This window comes from Necator americanus, chromosome II (genome assembly GCF_031761385.1).
Source record: "Necator americanus strain Aroian chromosome II, whole genome shotgun sequence".
Classification (NCBI taxonomy): domain Eukaryota; kingdom Metazoa; phylum Nematoda; class Chromadorea; order Rhabditida; family Ancylostomatidae; genus Necator; species Necator americanus.
This window is the reverse complement of record NC_087372.1, coordinates 9,282,814-9,298,099: the sequence shown is the minus strand read 5'-3', so window position 1 is coordinate 9,298,099 and position 15,286 is coordinate 9,282,814. Positions and strand designations below refer to the sequence as shown.

General features: G+C 40.6%; 2 protein-coding genes across 2 annotated transcripts; both read right to left on the bottom strand.

Moving 5' to 3' along the window:
* Positions 1-288: 288 nt before the first annotated feature.
* On the bottom strand, positions 289-9,727 carry RB195_017256 (uncharacterized protein; the record flags this gene model as incomplete). The annotated part of the gene is made up of 25 exons (XM_064184175.1): positions 339-410; positions 2,066-2,260; positions 2,340-2,477; positions 2,832-2,889; positions 3,169-3,299; positions 3,363-3,492; positions 3,587-3,732; positions 3,788-3,949; positions 4,124-4,191; positions 4,250-4,400; positions 4,465-4,567; positions 4,711-4,817; positions 4,876-4,974; positions 5,030-5,212; positions 5,794-5,874; positions 5,933-6,075; positions 6,224-6,383; positions 6,462-6,638; positions 6,911-7,006; positions 7,069-7,164; positions 7,881-7,979; positions 8,371-8,571; positions 8,770-8,843; positions 9,062-9,188; positions 9,677-9,727. 25 exons carry the CDS (start codon positions 9,725-9,727, stop codon positions 339-341), a joined length of 3,048 nt encoding a protein of 1,015 aa, XP_064040056.1.
* A 24-nt stretch (positions 9,728-9,751) lies between these two features.
* Positions 9,752-11,200, bottom strand: RB195_017255 (uncharacterized protein; the record flags this gene model as incomplete). Its single annotated transcript, XM_064184174.1, has 3 exons — positions 9,752-9,788; positions 10,529-10,653; positions 11,048-11,200. The coding sequence occupies 3 exons, from the start codon at positions 11,198-11,200 to the stop codon at positions 9,752-9,754; spliced, it is 315 nt and encodes a 104-aa protein (XP_064040055.1).
* Positions 11,201-15,286: the final 4,086 nt, after the last annotated feature.

The following is a 15,286-nucleotide window of genomic DNA, read 5'->3' as shown; positions in this document are numbered from 1 at the left end:
ATAAACCGTTCGTAACAGAGCTAAAAAGCTCAGCCATCATCACAAGTAGGAGCAAAACTATTGTTACACAGAAGGAAAATCCAAAAGAAAAAAGAAAGAAGAAGCAGTAAAAAAGACTCTACGGACCCTTTGGAATCTCGGTGAAAATTCAGAACTATATTTCAGCAGCTTCAGTAGAACTAACACAATCCGACATCACTGCTGAATCCAGGCCCATAAATGAGATGAACCACTCATTATCACAGACTTGTATCAAAAAATCATCAGCGAAATTCGATTTTCTTCATATCACCTTAAGCAGTCATGTCATTCTATGTACATTAGGATGCTGGCCCTTGTTACAATGTCTGTATATCGCCAATACATTGCGTGCAATGAAGCTTGTCGACAGCACTTGGATGCGGTGGCTTCTGAAAAGATATGAAATGAGAAGACAAACAATTGATCTTAACACCCGAGTCAGTACAATTTTATCAAAAGAGTCGAAACAAAATGTGGAAATAAGAAGTATTTCCTGACAAATAAATCAAAGTGCGTAACGCAATTATTTACAAAAAGGATTTTTCATTTGCTTGTGGAGCAATACCAGTTGAAGTAACCCGACCAAAGCAAGAAAAAACTGTTTAGCATGAAGAAGACGGATACGATTTGCTAAGTGGCCTGTATAGCAAATTGCCAATTATTTGTGTACCCCATTGAGAATAATGATTATCTTCACGATTTACATAACCAGAAGATTTTGAGATTGTTGAAGAAATATCTAATCTGGAATGCCGTCCGGAGCACCCTAGAAGAAACATGTATGCGCATTCCTTCAAAAGAAAAATCCTCTCGTAAAAGTGGTATGTGCCAGTGATATTTTCCTTCGCAGCCAAGCGGTGTCTGATCGCGAGTTTCAAAACTACGTTTCAGAACTTCTGAAGGTACCCAACATGAAATCTTTCCTATTCCTAACATGACACTGATACAGAATAATATGAACACAGTTACCTATATCTTATGCTTTCATCAGGTAAATGAAGTTACTTAGTTCATAGCGGACCAGCTGGACTGATAAAATTAAAACATTTCCTATGCAAGTGGTTCATTCAGAACTTTCACTTTTTTTTACCTTAGGTATCGTCATAGCGCTTTATTTCATAACAAATCCTCGAGCTATCTATAAAAGGTGGCGTCTACTCAAGCATACTGTTAATGTTATTTGGATTTTCTCCACTGTTCGATAAAAGTATGTTTAAAGTGAATCAGGGAAGCGCTTGCTCAAATTTCACTTCTTCAGCAAACAAGAGAAGTCTTTACGTTTCTCTTCCTTCCCATTCAACATTAATGCCTGTCGTTAACGATCACAGTAAACGAGGCAACAAATTTTTTTCCTGGTTGTTTTCTGGTTTTACTGACGATAATGTAGCATATGGTAGCGAACGAAACCCTGGAACATCGAAAATATTTTGGAACTATGAAGAAAGCTATTTGTACATTTGGTTAGCTCCAGATAAACAGTTCACGCTATAGTAACCGCTTTTTTTCAGCGGAACCACGTGCAACAGTTTCGAGAATGCATCAAGCCATAAAGGATCAAGAAAAAGAGGCTGCTCAAATGACATATAAGTTACCATCAATAGTTAGCTCGATTGCGCTTCCTTTTCTATATTAAAAATAAACGGGGACGGTTAGACGTGCAAAGTTACAAAGCAGGAACAGGGTAGTAACTTATCCGAATAAAATACATGAATTAGCAAAACATATTTGGTATGGATAAATTATAACTCTTCAACCAAGAGTTCTCCAGCAGTAGCTAGAGCTACCCCGCTCCAAAAAAAAAAGAACTTTGAAGACAACTGCAATTGCCTACGGAAGCGAAAACTCTAGTTCCTCAGATTCGCGCCTTTGCTTCCTTTCCGGAATTTCTCGGAAAGTGTAAAATAATTTCTATTCACCGTCGAGCCAATGCAACTTACAAAAAGCGAGAAAAGACAATAATTCAAAAATAAAGCAGAAAACAACAATAGTTCCCTCCGCTGATTTCTTGCAACAGAACATAACTGCGATTGACTTGAAAACTTACGCTGATATCCGTAATGATCTGCAAGATCTTCCGCACTGCTGCGTCAGTTTCCGGCACGTTTAGTGGTGAGAAAGGTCGCTGCGGCCTCGGTATCGGCGACTGATTGCCTGACGTATCAGGACTCGCAAAATCACGTCTCTCTTCATCAGAGGGAGCAACTTCATCGACGGAATCGACAGAAGAGCGGGGAGGAACCTGAATATCACTCATCTCGTCATGGTTTGTGCACTAGAAACAAATTTCAACACAAATTTTAAATTCAAATGCAAATAACCTTCATATCTGAACCGTTCACAATTACATCTTCATCTCCACTAAACTCGTCAACAGTACTATGACTGTAGGACCGTGCTACTCTCTTTCTCGGTTTCTTGGAAGAATTCGAGTCCGATCGATTACGGATTTCATACTCCTGCGGAGAAAAAATTTGTTTATGCCAAGAACATAGAAGACAGGAAAACACAAGACAGGAATTTTTGACAGGATCCGCATGCCTTTCTAAGCCTTATGTTAATTATTTCATTGTACCCAAAACGACATGCTTCACATATGCAATTAGCACTAAACAATGATTAATCAGTACTGAATGGAGAGGTGAGAAGTATTGATACTACTAACTGATTGAAACTCGAAAGAAATATTCCACAAAACAGATGGAGAATGGAACATCCAAAAAATCAGCGTTGAAAATGGAACAAAAATAGAAATGAAATAAGCAAAGTCTTGATGATTAAGGAAAAGTTGAAGTAAATGGATTATGACTTACTTTCAGTGCTCCGGTCCGTCCCAAAACATCCATAAGAGCTTGCTGTAGCTCTTTACATCTGAAAAAGTACATTTTATGACACAAACATCTGCGGAAAACAATTTGTGGTAGACTGCAGAACCCAAAGACTGAAAAAGTATTTCGAATTGTCATTCCGAATACCTCGACAGCAATCATTTTGAGGAAAAAAAATCAGGATGAAAACTATAGTGAAAGATATATATATATATATATATATATATATATATATATATATATATATATATGCACGTTTGTATATATGTATGTATATACATGTATTAAAATCTTAATAAGAAGTTTTGAACTTTAAGAGCACCTTTCCAATGTCCTTCTTCTATCTGCCTCCATAGCAGCGAGCTGTTCATCTTTTGCTCTAAGACGCTCTCTGATTAAACGACGCTGATGCTGGTAGAGGATCACATGATCAGCAATTGTGTCGTTCTCCAACTGGAATGATAAGAATTGTAAGTTTAATTTCTAAGTAACAAATGCTAGGAAAAAGGGGGTCACCTGCAACTGCACATTAATGTGCTCCAACCGGTCTAATGCTTCGCGTAGTTCGGCATTACTGTGCATCGCTTGAGAGAAACGTTTCTCCAATTCTGTCCTGGCCCATTCTGCACTTCCTACTGTTCCAGGCCTAGAGGCTAATAATTCACTTCACATATTATCGAAAGAATTTGCATAAAAACACTAAGAAGGCTAGCCATGAATTTATCGACAACAAAACTCACTGATTCGGGTGATTTTCAATAATTTCACTCGATGGGGTAGATGTTGCTTCATCTTTTCCTGCTGCCATTTCGGTGTCAACGGCTCGAAATTTCTCCATGAGTGAAAACTCAAGTTGCGATCGTTCTTCGACTACACGCTCGATGCTCTCAAAAAAATATCATTAAAAAAAAGAAATTCAACCGAAAGTGACAACAACTTACTTCCCGTAACTGCTGGTTCTCAGCCGCAAGTTCATGTATTCTTGCAACGGCCTGGCCTAGTTCCACGTGAATCGAGTTTTGATTTTCATCCTCCGCATTTTGTCTGAGAATCTGGTTCATCTCCTCGTTTCTCGTGTGACTTCGGCGGAGATCCGCCCGTATCTAAGAAAAGAACATTTTATCTGTTGCAATTCTTTTCAAATATAGATTTATTCCATGCACCACGCTAACCGTATTCCTGTTCTCGTCTATAACAAAGATGGAAATTAAAAAAGTTAAGAATAATTAGAGACAAATAGTGCAAGCACAAACAAACAACACAGTAAACACCCTCACCTCCTCTAGCTGCTGATTAGCCATCTCAAGCTGAGTTTCTAACATGTGTTCACGATCACGAGAAGTCTCTACAAAAACAAATATCCAAACTTGGAAGCTCTCCTCTAAAAAAAACTACCCAAGTACCTGCAACACTGTCACTGCGATCCCGCTCGGATTCCTCCCAATCCTCAGTAGAACGTGACGGTTCGACCGACATCGACGGATGCATCACCGCTTCTAGAATGGTACTTGTAGCGCTCGACGACTCCACGGACCCAGTTACTGATTTGCTATTCTAAAGCTTACAAATTAGAACTAAGGGAATGCTTTAAATTACAAAGATAACTAACAAAGCTTACTTCATTAATCTCCTCGAGCTTCTTCATTAGCTCTTTTACCTGGTGTTCTGCAGTCTGACGAGCCAATTCTGATTGTAGTTTCTCCTCAGTGAGTGCAACCAATCTGAAAACTATGGGTACAGTCAAAAAGCACGTACTTCAACAAAAAAAAAACTAGTCTGATATATCTAAGAAAGAAAAGTCCACTAAAAGTTACTACTCCGCTCCTTGAGAGAAAAAAGTAACGAGAACATTAGAAACACCTACCTATCTTCTGTCTCAATCAGCTGCTCCTTCAATTCCCTATTTTGAGCAACAGCTCGAGAAACAGTAGCCTTTTCATTCTGCAGCTGTTCAGACAAGGATAAAAGATCCTAAATTTGTATAGACATTACGCTTTGCTCAGAATGAAGTTACATAATGAAAACCAACTGATCCACTGGCTCTGGTCTCCGCTGATCTCTCCTCAAGTAGTCGCAAACGCATTTGTAATTCGCTCACAGTCTGTTCCCTCTCGAATATTTTCTCGTCCTTTAAAAAGTACTGACATGTATCCCTCATCTAACACCCTCTCACTGCGAATCACCTTTTCTCTCATCATCGAATCCACGACCTTCCCTTCCTCATCGAATTTTCGCTGCCATACAGCGTCCGTTATTCGTTTGGCTTCTTCCACTTTGCGTTTGACATCCTCTTCAGTGTAGCTAATAACGGAAGCTTCTTTAGCTTCTTCACCAATCGGTACAGGCGAGCGTTGCTGACAAAGCTCCTAGACAAAAGAATGCAGAAGAAAACCAAGGTAACAATTGTAAGATTCCCAAAGCGAAAAACAAATTGATAAGAGGAGAAAAAAGAAGGTCTCAATAAAAAGAGCAAAGAATAGAAACGAAACAATAGCAGAAGGGGAAGGATCTGAAAAATTAATAAGCAAAAAAGGTAATGCAGCGGTTGGCAGAAAAGTGTAGAAGAAGGTACGAAATAGCAAAGAAAGGAAAAGTAAATGGAAGTAAAAAAAACGATCTGGCAGGAAATAATGGAACGGGAGCAAAAAAAAAACTGCAGACCATGCGAGGCAAAGGAAAAAATGGACCGAACGAAAAAGAGGGAAACTGCAGAAGGCACAAATGGAAAAGCTAAAAGAAAGAGAGCAAGCGTAGTGTACTGAATGAAATGTTGAAAAGTAAGCTACTTCCAGAGAGATGATTTAACTCCTCTTCATACAACAGAAAACAGAACCAAAATGAAGAGAAAGAAAGAGCAGAGGTAAGCAGACAAAAGAGAAGCAGCTTGGAACGGAAAAGTCCTAAGAATGATACTGAAAGATAGAAGTAGAAATAGAAAAAAAAAAACCTTCTGCAAGACTGCGACGTCATTTTCCAGTTCTCTCACTCGTAACATAGCTGCATCTCGAGCTGACATTGCTTCGGAGAGCTACGAACACAAATATCGACATGGAACATCAAGTAAACTCTGGTTTAAAGTCACGTACCTCAGACTGGATTTTATCTCGCGTGCTCACAAATTCTAGACGACAAATCTCGTAATGTCGAGTCAGCTCTTCTGTATTGTGATGCATTTGATCTCTTTCGTTTGTCAGCATTTTAACTTGATGTTGCAACGCTTCAGCTCGATCTGAAAACCTCAGTAGATGGTAAGGAGAACCTTATACTTCACTTTAACAACAAAACAACATCAAAGCAATTTTTGCATAACATCTGGAATAAAGAAGAAGATAAATATGATATAAAAATACAATTTAATCCATTAAAGAAAACCGCACCATGCAGAGCTTTTACAGTGCTTTCGTCGTTGACATTAGGCACTATTGCGTGCGGTCCCAACTGTTTCAGATAGATTTCCTTCATGTGTAAATCTTTTCGGACTTGTTTCAGTTCTAGATTTAGCACTTCTTTCTCACGTGCAATCACCTTGAGGCGCGCCTGGAAGAAATGCACTAATAATACAAGAACACAGACTGGTTTAAATCAGAGAGAAACAGAGAAGCTATGGAAATGAACCTGCGCTTCGCTCCTTTCATGCTGAACCGCCAGAAGTTGAGCTTGTGCACTAGCTTCGCTTCTGCGCACTTCGTTCAACTCTATGTTACGGGCGGATAGCAGCCTCTCGCAGTCATCGAGCCGAGCTTGCAGCTTTTTTGATTCGTTCCCTTGTAAGGAGTTTATGGTGGCCGATAGCTGAACGTAAAAATAAGTCCCAGCGGCTGTTTACGAAAAGGTACAACATGCTGCTGTATACTGGTATGAAACTACAAATCACCATCAGAAGATGTTTTGGAAAATATTTGTTTAAAAAATCAAACAATGACTGAACAACATACTCACTCAACAACACTTCTGATACTAGGGAAAAAAATTCTTCTAAAAAAATCAAAATGAAGAAATCGTTAGAGTTCTTTTCTTTTGGGAGGATGCTCTAATTAAATAGAGAATGCCAAAAAGACTCTCACGTTTTCATTTATGGCACGCTCTTGCTCCAGGTCATTTTTGACCTTGCGCATTTCTGACTGCACAGCCGTCTTTTCTTCAACAAGAACAGCAAGAGCCTGTAAAACCATTTTAAATCACTTTCAGCAAAGTAGGCGCTGAGGAACGCAGTAGTTCTAACCGACTGCAGTTGTTGAATCTGCTTATCGACGTCTGAGTGTACACCATTGCTGGTCATACTTGAATATGCAGCGTGCAACTGTGTGTAGTGTGTGTGCTGAAATTGTATTAGATTCTAATCCTATATCAATAATTTGAAATGTTGTAAACAACCTCATACTACTGATGGGTCTGTCACAGTGTATCGATCGAATATCATAAGCACCATACCACGAATCTGACTGGTGAGAGACTCCGCGGGAAAACCAGAGATGAGTTCGTAAGAAACGGCGTGGAAGACGCCATTTTTTCTCGACAATTTCAGTTGCGGCTCGCCATCCTTCACACGCGCCCCATCCACGTGCGAGAGGTCAAAGACTAATCAGGCCTTCTCGCCATTCAAGTAAAACCAACGAATAGGTTGCTGAGGAAACCGGAATATGCTCATAGAGGCGCGTTCTAAAGTACCTCGTAGGTACTAAAGCTGTTTCCACGCCAATTTTTACGATGATTAGAAGAGATGGGTGGAACTACCTCGAACCAGCAATCTACAACTCGAACTCTAGCTTCTCCCGTGGATTTCCTCACCACGTCAGATCCGTGATATGCTGCCTTAATTATTAAAAAAAACTACCGGCTATAGAGCGGTAGTTATCTCATAGTTTCCGAACCGCAAACGGAAAAAAGCAGAAAAAAAGACTACTTGGATGCGAACAATGATAGTTGCTTTACCCTTTGCAATATAGTGGGACCGGTCGCTTTGGGTGTAAAAATGTAATGTAATTACATTACGTCGCGTGCATAAAAGATCCTCAAAACTAAATGTTCACTGACCAATTGTTCCAGCTGAGCGGAAACTTGCTCATATGCTGCCACTGCCGCATCGCGCTCATGCTGCAGTTGAGTTCGTTCCATTTCGGTAGAAGTGAAATGCTGAAATTGAGAACAACGCCTTCTATGACTCATTTCACAGAAAAAAAATTGAAGTATTGGAATAGAATTCACAAGCCCCAAAATTTTCCCAATCTTTGCAAAAACTATCAATAATCTCATATGGAAAAGTGTGGAACTTTTTGATATAACTGCACAGAAATGCGCATCGAATTTAAGAGATACCGAAAGTAAGTGCGTCAATGAATCAGCCTATTTGACTTCGATTAATTCAGAAACAAAGATTACTGTTGTTGAAAGAAGCCATTCATAGAGCAGAGCTGAAGAAAATCACCTCTTTTCAACATCTTATGATATAAATAAAAAACCAATTTTAAAGGAAATAATTTAATTATCAAAAAATTTATTGAAAAAAAGTACTGCTGAGACTCACGGTACTCGTTGGCGTGGAAACAATATACGGCGATACACAATTAACCATGACACCATTAACTGCATGATGTGGCGATGGTGAACTGTTGTTACTTGTATTTGCTTCAACCATAAGGTTTCTGAGCGGAGCGTTCGTTGCAGTCAGAGAGTGAGATGAGGAATTTGTCATGGAGTCGTCACCCAAGTTCACTACGTATGGTTGCTGTAAAACTTTGCTGACTTTCAAACATGCTAGCACCACTGATGGGTGAAAAAGGAGAAATGTAGGGTATAATAACTGTAGGAATAGAAATGGGGAAAATACTGAGCATCTACGTAGAAAACTTCAACTATCAAAGGAACAAGAAACATTGCAGAAAAAGATGATGAAAAAACTCAAATTCACGAACTAATCACTCACCTGCTGGTATATCGGTTCATTCATCCCATTTTCCATTGAATTTGGAAAGTATGCGTGATGTTCATGATTACCGACTAGAACGGATGAATATCATATGGAAGAGAAAGCAGTAAGAATTACAAAGAAAAAGGAGTATAAAATGCCTATTTAGTTGAAGAAAAGATCTGGATCTTTACTGAAAAGTCTTCAGGCTTGTTACATTTTAAAAAATGAGAAAACAAAAGAAAATGGAGAAAAGCTCTATGAGACGCCACGAAAGGTAAAACTTCCACTAGAAAAAGAAATTACTCACCACTATGTGAATGGTTACTATTTACAGACATGCGCCCATTGTTCGCGTTATGATCGGCAGTTGAAGCCAAGCTTGGCACAGGAGAAGTGTCCGATTCTCGACGACGTCGAGCTTCGAACTCCTTTAACTGAAAAACAGAAGAAATGCTACATATCCTGCAGATACGCAACCTGTTCTGCATAACATGCATACAAATAAGGCTGTATAAATGAGTAAGCAAAGATAACCTGGCTAATCCAATGGTTCTATGACAGAACACAATAAAATATCCCAGAATAAATGAATATTTTAGCTCACGTACAGATCGTAGACAGATTCTACGCATCGCAAGAGTGCTTAGAAACCCCTACAAGAGTTCCATTTCCCCATTCATTGGCTTTTCTTCGTTATCCTTATTCGTTCGTTATGTTATAACAAGATGGAGTGTTAAATTGTTAATTATGTACACTGCGAAGTATCTAATCCAATTAATACGATTCTAAGTTTTTATAAGCTAGGTACATATAAGTAGATTATGCACGGAAAAAGAAGCGATTAGTGCGAAGAAAGCGAAAACAATTAAGTTATGATACCAAAATAAGGAAGAAATCGGAATAAAAAAGTGAGGACGTTAACCTTTTTCTTCGCTATTGCCAATTTGTCGGCGCGGCTCTGTGATTCAGACATTGTTCGCGTGGGAAGGTATCCAAATCAGTGACAACCACCAAAAATGAAGAGCGGCGCCGACCTAAACCGATTAATTAGACGTGTCTTACCATTAAGAATCCGCACACAACGGAAATGAAACTAAACACATAAGAGGAGGGAAGGAAAAGCAAGGTGCGTTGTTTCCTCCTGTACGAGAAATCAAGTCCGACATAAAAGAAAACGCGAATCCCTTTGAAGAGTTATCGTTTTCACGGACAATACTCTTATCTGATAAATACGTCCTAACAAAGACAACACCAAAACCAAGACGATAGGATACGTCCTGACGTGGCAAGGATTCGATTAACTAGTGGTTTGTGCAATTGTGCGACAGGAGCACACAAAATTTCAGAGATAGTAACCTTTAATTATAGCTAGCGGACTTTTTAGGTGGTGGGTGCTGGAGGGCGCAACTTTAACTTTTACGACTAACTTTTACATTTACCTGTTTATTTTATCTTTATCATTCATTTATTTATTACGTTTGATGGTGTACCAAAAGGATGTAACAAGGAAGAATACGAATAAATACAGAAAATTCACAGTGAAAGAATAGAGTCCCGCATCTACAGCGAGTTCTATGTACTATTCCGGCGCAACGGTGATTTACTGATCTTATACCGTGAACAAGATATTTTAGGATATGAGCCAGGAAATGAAAAAAAGGAATTTGTGGGTAATGTGTTACTCCGAAAGCGAACCAAAACCGAGAAAAAATACTTTTAGTACTGGTTGTTTCAGTTGGGTTTCGTTACATAACAAGGTTTGGCATAAATTTACAAATGTGCGGCCAGTGGTACTATCGTCGAGAAAGACGTTCTTTTACTCGGCTTCACGGAAGGAAAGCTGTCACAAGACCGCCATGCGCAGCGTTGGCGTGTTGGTTGACGGCGGAGAGTAGAAGGCTAAAATAAATTTGTAAAATCATCACTAGATCTTACTAGGAAAAGGATTATATCACAAAATTTATAACATATTAACAATTTCATAGTATTATATAAAAAAAAAACATGAAGCATGGTGCAGTTGAGTAAGTGACTACGATCGAAGCGGCGTGGTTGAGTGTAGCGGTTACTATCCGGGTGACCCCTCACCATGCCAGTTGGCAAGTGTCCCGTCTCGATTCTAGCCGCTGTCTCCACCGCGTCGCTTCGAGCACAGCCGCTTACGTAACTGCACCGTACATCATGTCATTTTGATACGATTATATAGTAGGGTCAAAACGACATGAAGCATGTGCAATTGCGTAAGCGGCTTCTCTCGAGGCGGTGCGGTGTAGCGTAGCGATTAGTAGCGTACTGGAACATTTGCTGGTATCATCCGTCGCTGCAGTTTGCGATGGTCCCACGTTGACTCCACCCGCAGCCTCCAATGCCCTGCATCGAGAGCCGCCGCCCAACTGTAACGTACATCATGTCGTTTTGATATGACTCTGCGAGATGATAAATTCATTGATAAAAACAAGCCCTGAAATTTAGAAAAATCATGTGTGAAGTTCTTGCACGATATGAAGAAGAAATAGAAAATTTCCAAAAAGAAAGAAAGAATCAGAAAGTCTCGCGCATATGTAAATTATCCTAGTTACGACGTTCTATGTTAGTTTTCTTTTGTATATGGAACGTCTTTCGGAAAAAAGGGAATAATATTAATGCTGTAGTAATTGTTTGCCTAGTTTCTAATTGCACAAAAAAAAACAGCCTGCGCACAAAAAAAAACAGCCTGCATTAGAAAGTATGAACGCTAACGGCACGGCAGGAACGGAAAAATGTACGCCTTTGGTGAGGAACGAATCATAATAAAAGTACACACATCCAGTATTCAAGATTTAGAATGATGTAGGCATGCGTACGAGACGGAACAGGTTGATCCAGTTCTGCAAAACAAGTGTGGAGCGCGTAGTAACGTGATGTAATATGTAACTCGTATAATTTCGGTCTGAACATAGCGTTTTTGCTTGGTTTGAGTCGTATCAATCTAATTTACCTACACATTCTTCTGGTAGGAGAAGTAAACTCGTATAGAAGCAGGTCAAAACGACCTGACTTGCGCCGCAATTGCGTTGACGTAAGCCCATGACGTAGCGCAGTGGAACCCTCGATCAGTTTCGGATGTTTAGTTGGAACTAAGAGTAGTCCAACCACGACCGCAACCTCTTACGCAATTATAGAACAAGTCAGGTCCTTCTCATGTGATTGTATGGTCGATCCAAAACGACTTCACGGCACGGAGCTACGATGCGGCAGCGGTGAATGTAGGGAATGTTAGCATCGATAATGAACCATCGCGAACTACGGTGAGGAATGGCATCAGCGAAGGTCCCACCTCGACCTTAACCGCTACGTCCCGTCGCAGCGCTTCGAGCGCAGCCGCTTATGCAACAGCACCGTGTTTCATGTCGTGTTCATCCTACCATATGTTTACTCGATCCACCATCATGTACACGCACAGGAACCGCGCACTTCCTCTTATAGGCAACTTTCGCGGAAATTTTCGACGTTTGTTTCTCTACTTGTAAGTTTGGTATGGGAAATGCGAAACAATATTACAGGCTTCACCCCACGAATCTGAGGTGGTGCAGATTTCAGGTGAAGTATTCGTATATGATATAGAAGATTATGGAGAGGGGGGTGATTCCGTCCATTTCTTCCTAATTGCCATAAAAAACTGCCTAGAAGATGCGGCGCCGCACAAGGCTGGCGTGCTCCAGTCGAACTCCTTGTAGAAAATAGTGGGCCAGAACGCCCGAAGCCTTATCATCCGGACCGTTTTTTACGGCAATTAGGAAGAAATGGACGGGATCACCCCCTCTCCATAAGCTACTATCCCGTATACGAATACTCCACCTGAAATCCGTACCGCCTCAAATTCGTGGAGTGGTGCCTTTAAATGATTCCTGAGTTGGTAAGTTGAGCAAAATGATCATTCGTGTGCAGCTGACCCAAATGTTTTCCAGGTTTGTGAGGGATGTCTCGTGTTTTCTCTGATATTCACAAACTACGTGATGAATAATAGCACCGAAAAACCACGAACACCAGAAATTTTCCCCAGCGCTATCTTTAGCACACATTCTTTTCACTTTTTGTCCTGCTCCAATCGAACGCGAACTGCGGTTGTATGAGCAAACGTAAATACCGGCAAGTACATCTATTTGGAACTTTTCAAGTATTTCTCCGAAATAGTGTCGTAGTTCCAATGTTGTTGATTCTGACAACCCACATTAATCTGGTGTTTCCCGACGAATGAGAGCATCAACCTAGAAATGGTTTCGTCTGAAGATTCTCATTTATCCCGCTGACAAATTTCACAACGTCGTCTTTCACGGGAAATAACCATTGTCGTCCATGACCTACTTATCAATAGACGTATCCCCTTAGTGTTGTGATTGTGAGGATAATTACGCCGTTGGCCTTGGTCACTACTTGCGGTATAAAAGGGTGTGTGGTTGCAAAATTCGGCGTGCATCATCATCCTTGTAAAGCTCTATAATTCCCTATGATTTTCGTTCTCCGTGTTCCAATATGAATTCCACATTTTCTTTGCATGTTTGTCAGTGTTGTGCACAACCCAACCGCAACTGACCTTTTTAAAAGCAAAAATTGTCGTCAAATAACGTGAAGTTGCAAGGGCCCCAAATCTGATTTTGGTATTACATTTATAGCCGGGTCAAAACAACATGAAGCACTTGCGTGAAGGGCTGCGCTCGAAGCGACGCGGTATGGATTAAGGAAGGACCCTGACTTGGAAGATCCTGCGATGCACATCCGATGGTACCACCGCGCCACTTCGAGCGCAGCCACTTACGCAACAGCACCGTGGTTCATGTCGTTTTGACCCTACTATAGCTACTGAAAACGTAATTGCAGATGTGAATTACAATGAGATCAGAAGTTTAAGTGGTTGTTACTCTTTTTCACAAGAGATAGAGACAATGTTCAGAACGCAGTGTGTATTTTCACGCTTGAGGTTGCGCAGAATTGGAAGGATGTTCCTATAACTTTTTTTAAATGTTAAAACACGCTTGAAAACAACACTGAGAGCTAAGACGATTGAAGCAAAATTGTAGTGACTCCTCTGCTAACAACTTTCCTTAGGATACTGGAAAGAATAATTTGTCCACCCCCTCTCCCCCTGCTATCTCTACTGTTGCCTAAAATCAACTAAAGAGTTACACCATTCCTCACCGTCAAAAATAAGAACAGGTAGGGTCATTGGGACCTACGTAGCTCGGCAAAGGTCCACCGCAATTGCAACAAAAGTCAGTTCGTTCTGAAGAGACTGTAGGTCCCGCAGTGGTCAGTGTGGTAATAAACATCATCTTTAGCATGAGGAGAAACAGTCGTATACCTTGTAATGTGGAGCATTGTTGATGTTCCGCCGTGAAATGAGCCCTCTTACTGATATACAAAGAGACAGATTCTTAGAATTTTAAGAACACGTAGTTCTTACTGCTATCTTAGTTGATCCTATGTCGTAGCACGAACCTGTAGGGGACGGGAGGAGGGTGGCATTATTCCTACCAGTTCGTAGTTGTATTGACACAAGGACCATTATTCTCCGCCGATCCCGTCTCGTCTCAGCGGAAAAGCCAGTTTTCCTATGAATGTCTTGAAGCAAAATCCAAAAATGGACCAGGATCTAGATCACAGTCAATTTAAGGCAACCAAATCAGCGCAAATATCATAGACGGTATCCTACGGCTACCGCAATCGTTCTGCACCCTCTTTCTATCACAAACCGTTCATCGGTGAGTTCTATTTACAGTTTCTTTTATTGCGTAGACTTAACAAAGCGCATACCATAGAATAGGGGCAAAATCCGCTGGTTTTCAAGTTTCATTCCGGTTATCCAACGCATGCTTCCTCTGCGTTTCGGTATACTCATTTAGCTTGCATTTTTACACTTGAAGTCAGCTTAGCACGAAATTGATGATGCTAGAGTCTCTCCCCGAGAAAATAAGGTCATGCAACGCCCCACCTCTATATATGTTCCGCCGTATACGCCGCGTATTTGTATACGTGCGCGAGTGAACGTACGGAGATAAAATAAGGTTTTCTCAGCTCAGTTTTGAGCGTAACACCAATTGGCTTCTGATGGCTTCTTGTGCGTATACAAAGGCTACAAGTTGCTCTGTAGGGAAGTTCGATCGAGAAGACTGTTTCCTGCGCAATTTCCCAAGACAATTAGGTGGAATTAATCGTAACCGGACACACACTCGTGGGCTACACTCTTCACCATGTCCTTTCGAAGAAATCTCAGCATTGTGAATTTCGTGTTACAGTGCCTTTGATTTGTGACGTTAAGTGAGCGTCCTGCAACGAAGACGCCAAGCACGTTCGTCAACGACAACGGACACGAAGCACAAGCGCTTTGATCTTTCCCTAAATGAACCAGGACATGCACGGATATATGGAAAAATTAAATTCCCAAGGAAGTCCCCTTAAGTACAGCTTCTTATGTGGGAATCCCGACGAGTTCTTTATATTTATTCTTTTTTCTCTTCCGCTAGTGAATAAGAGAGTTTGCGTATACTTTACGACC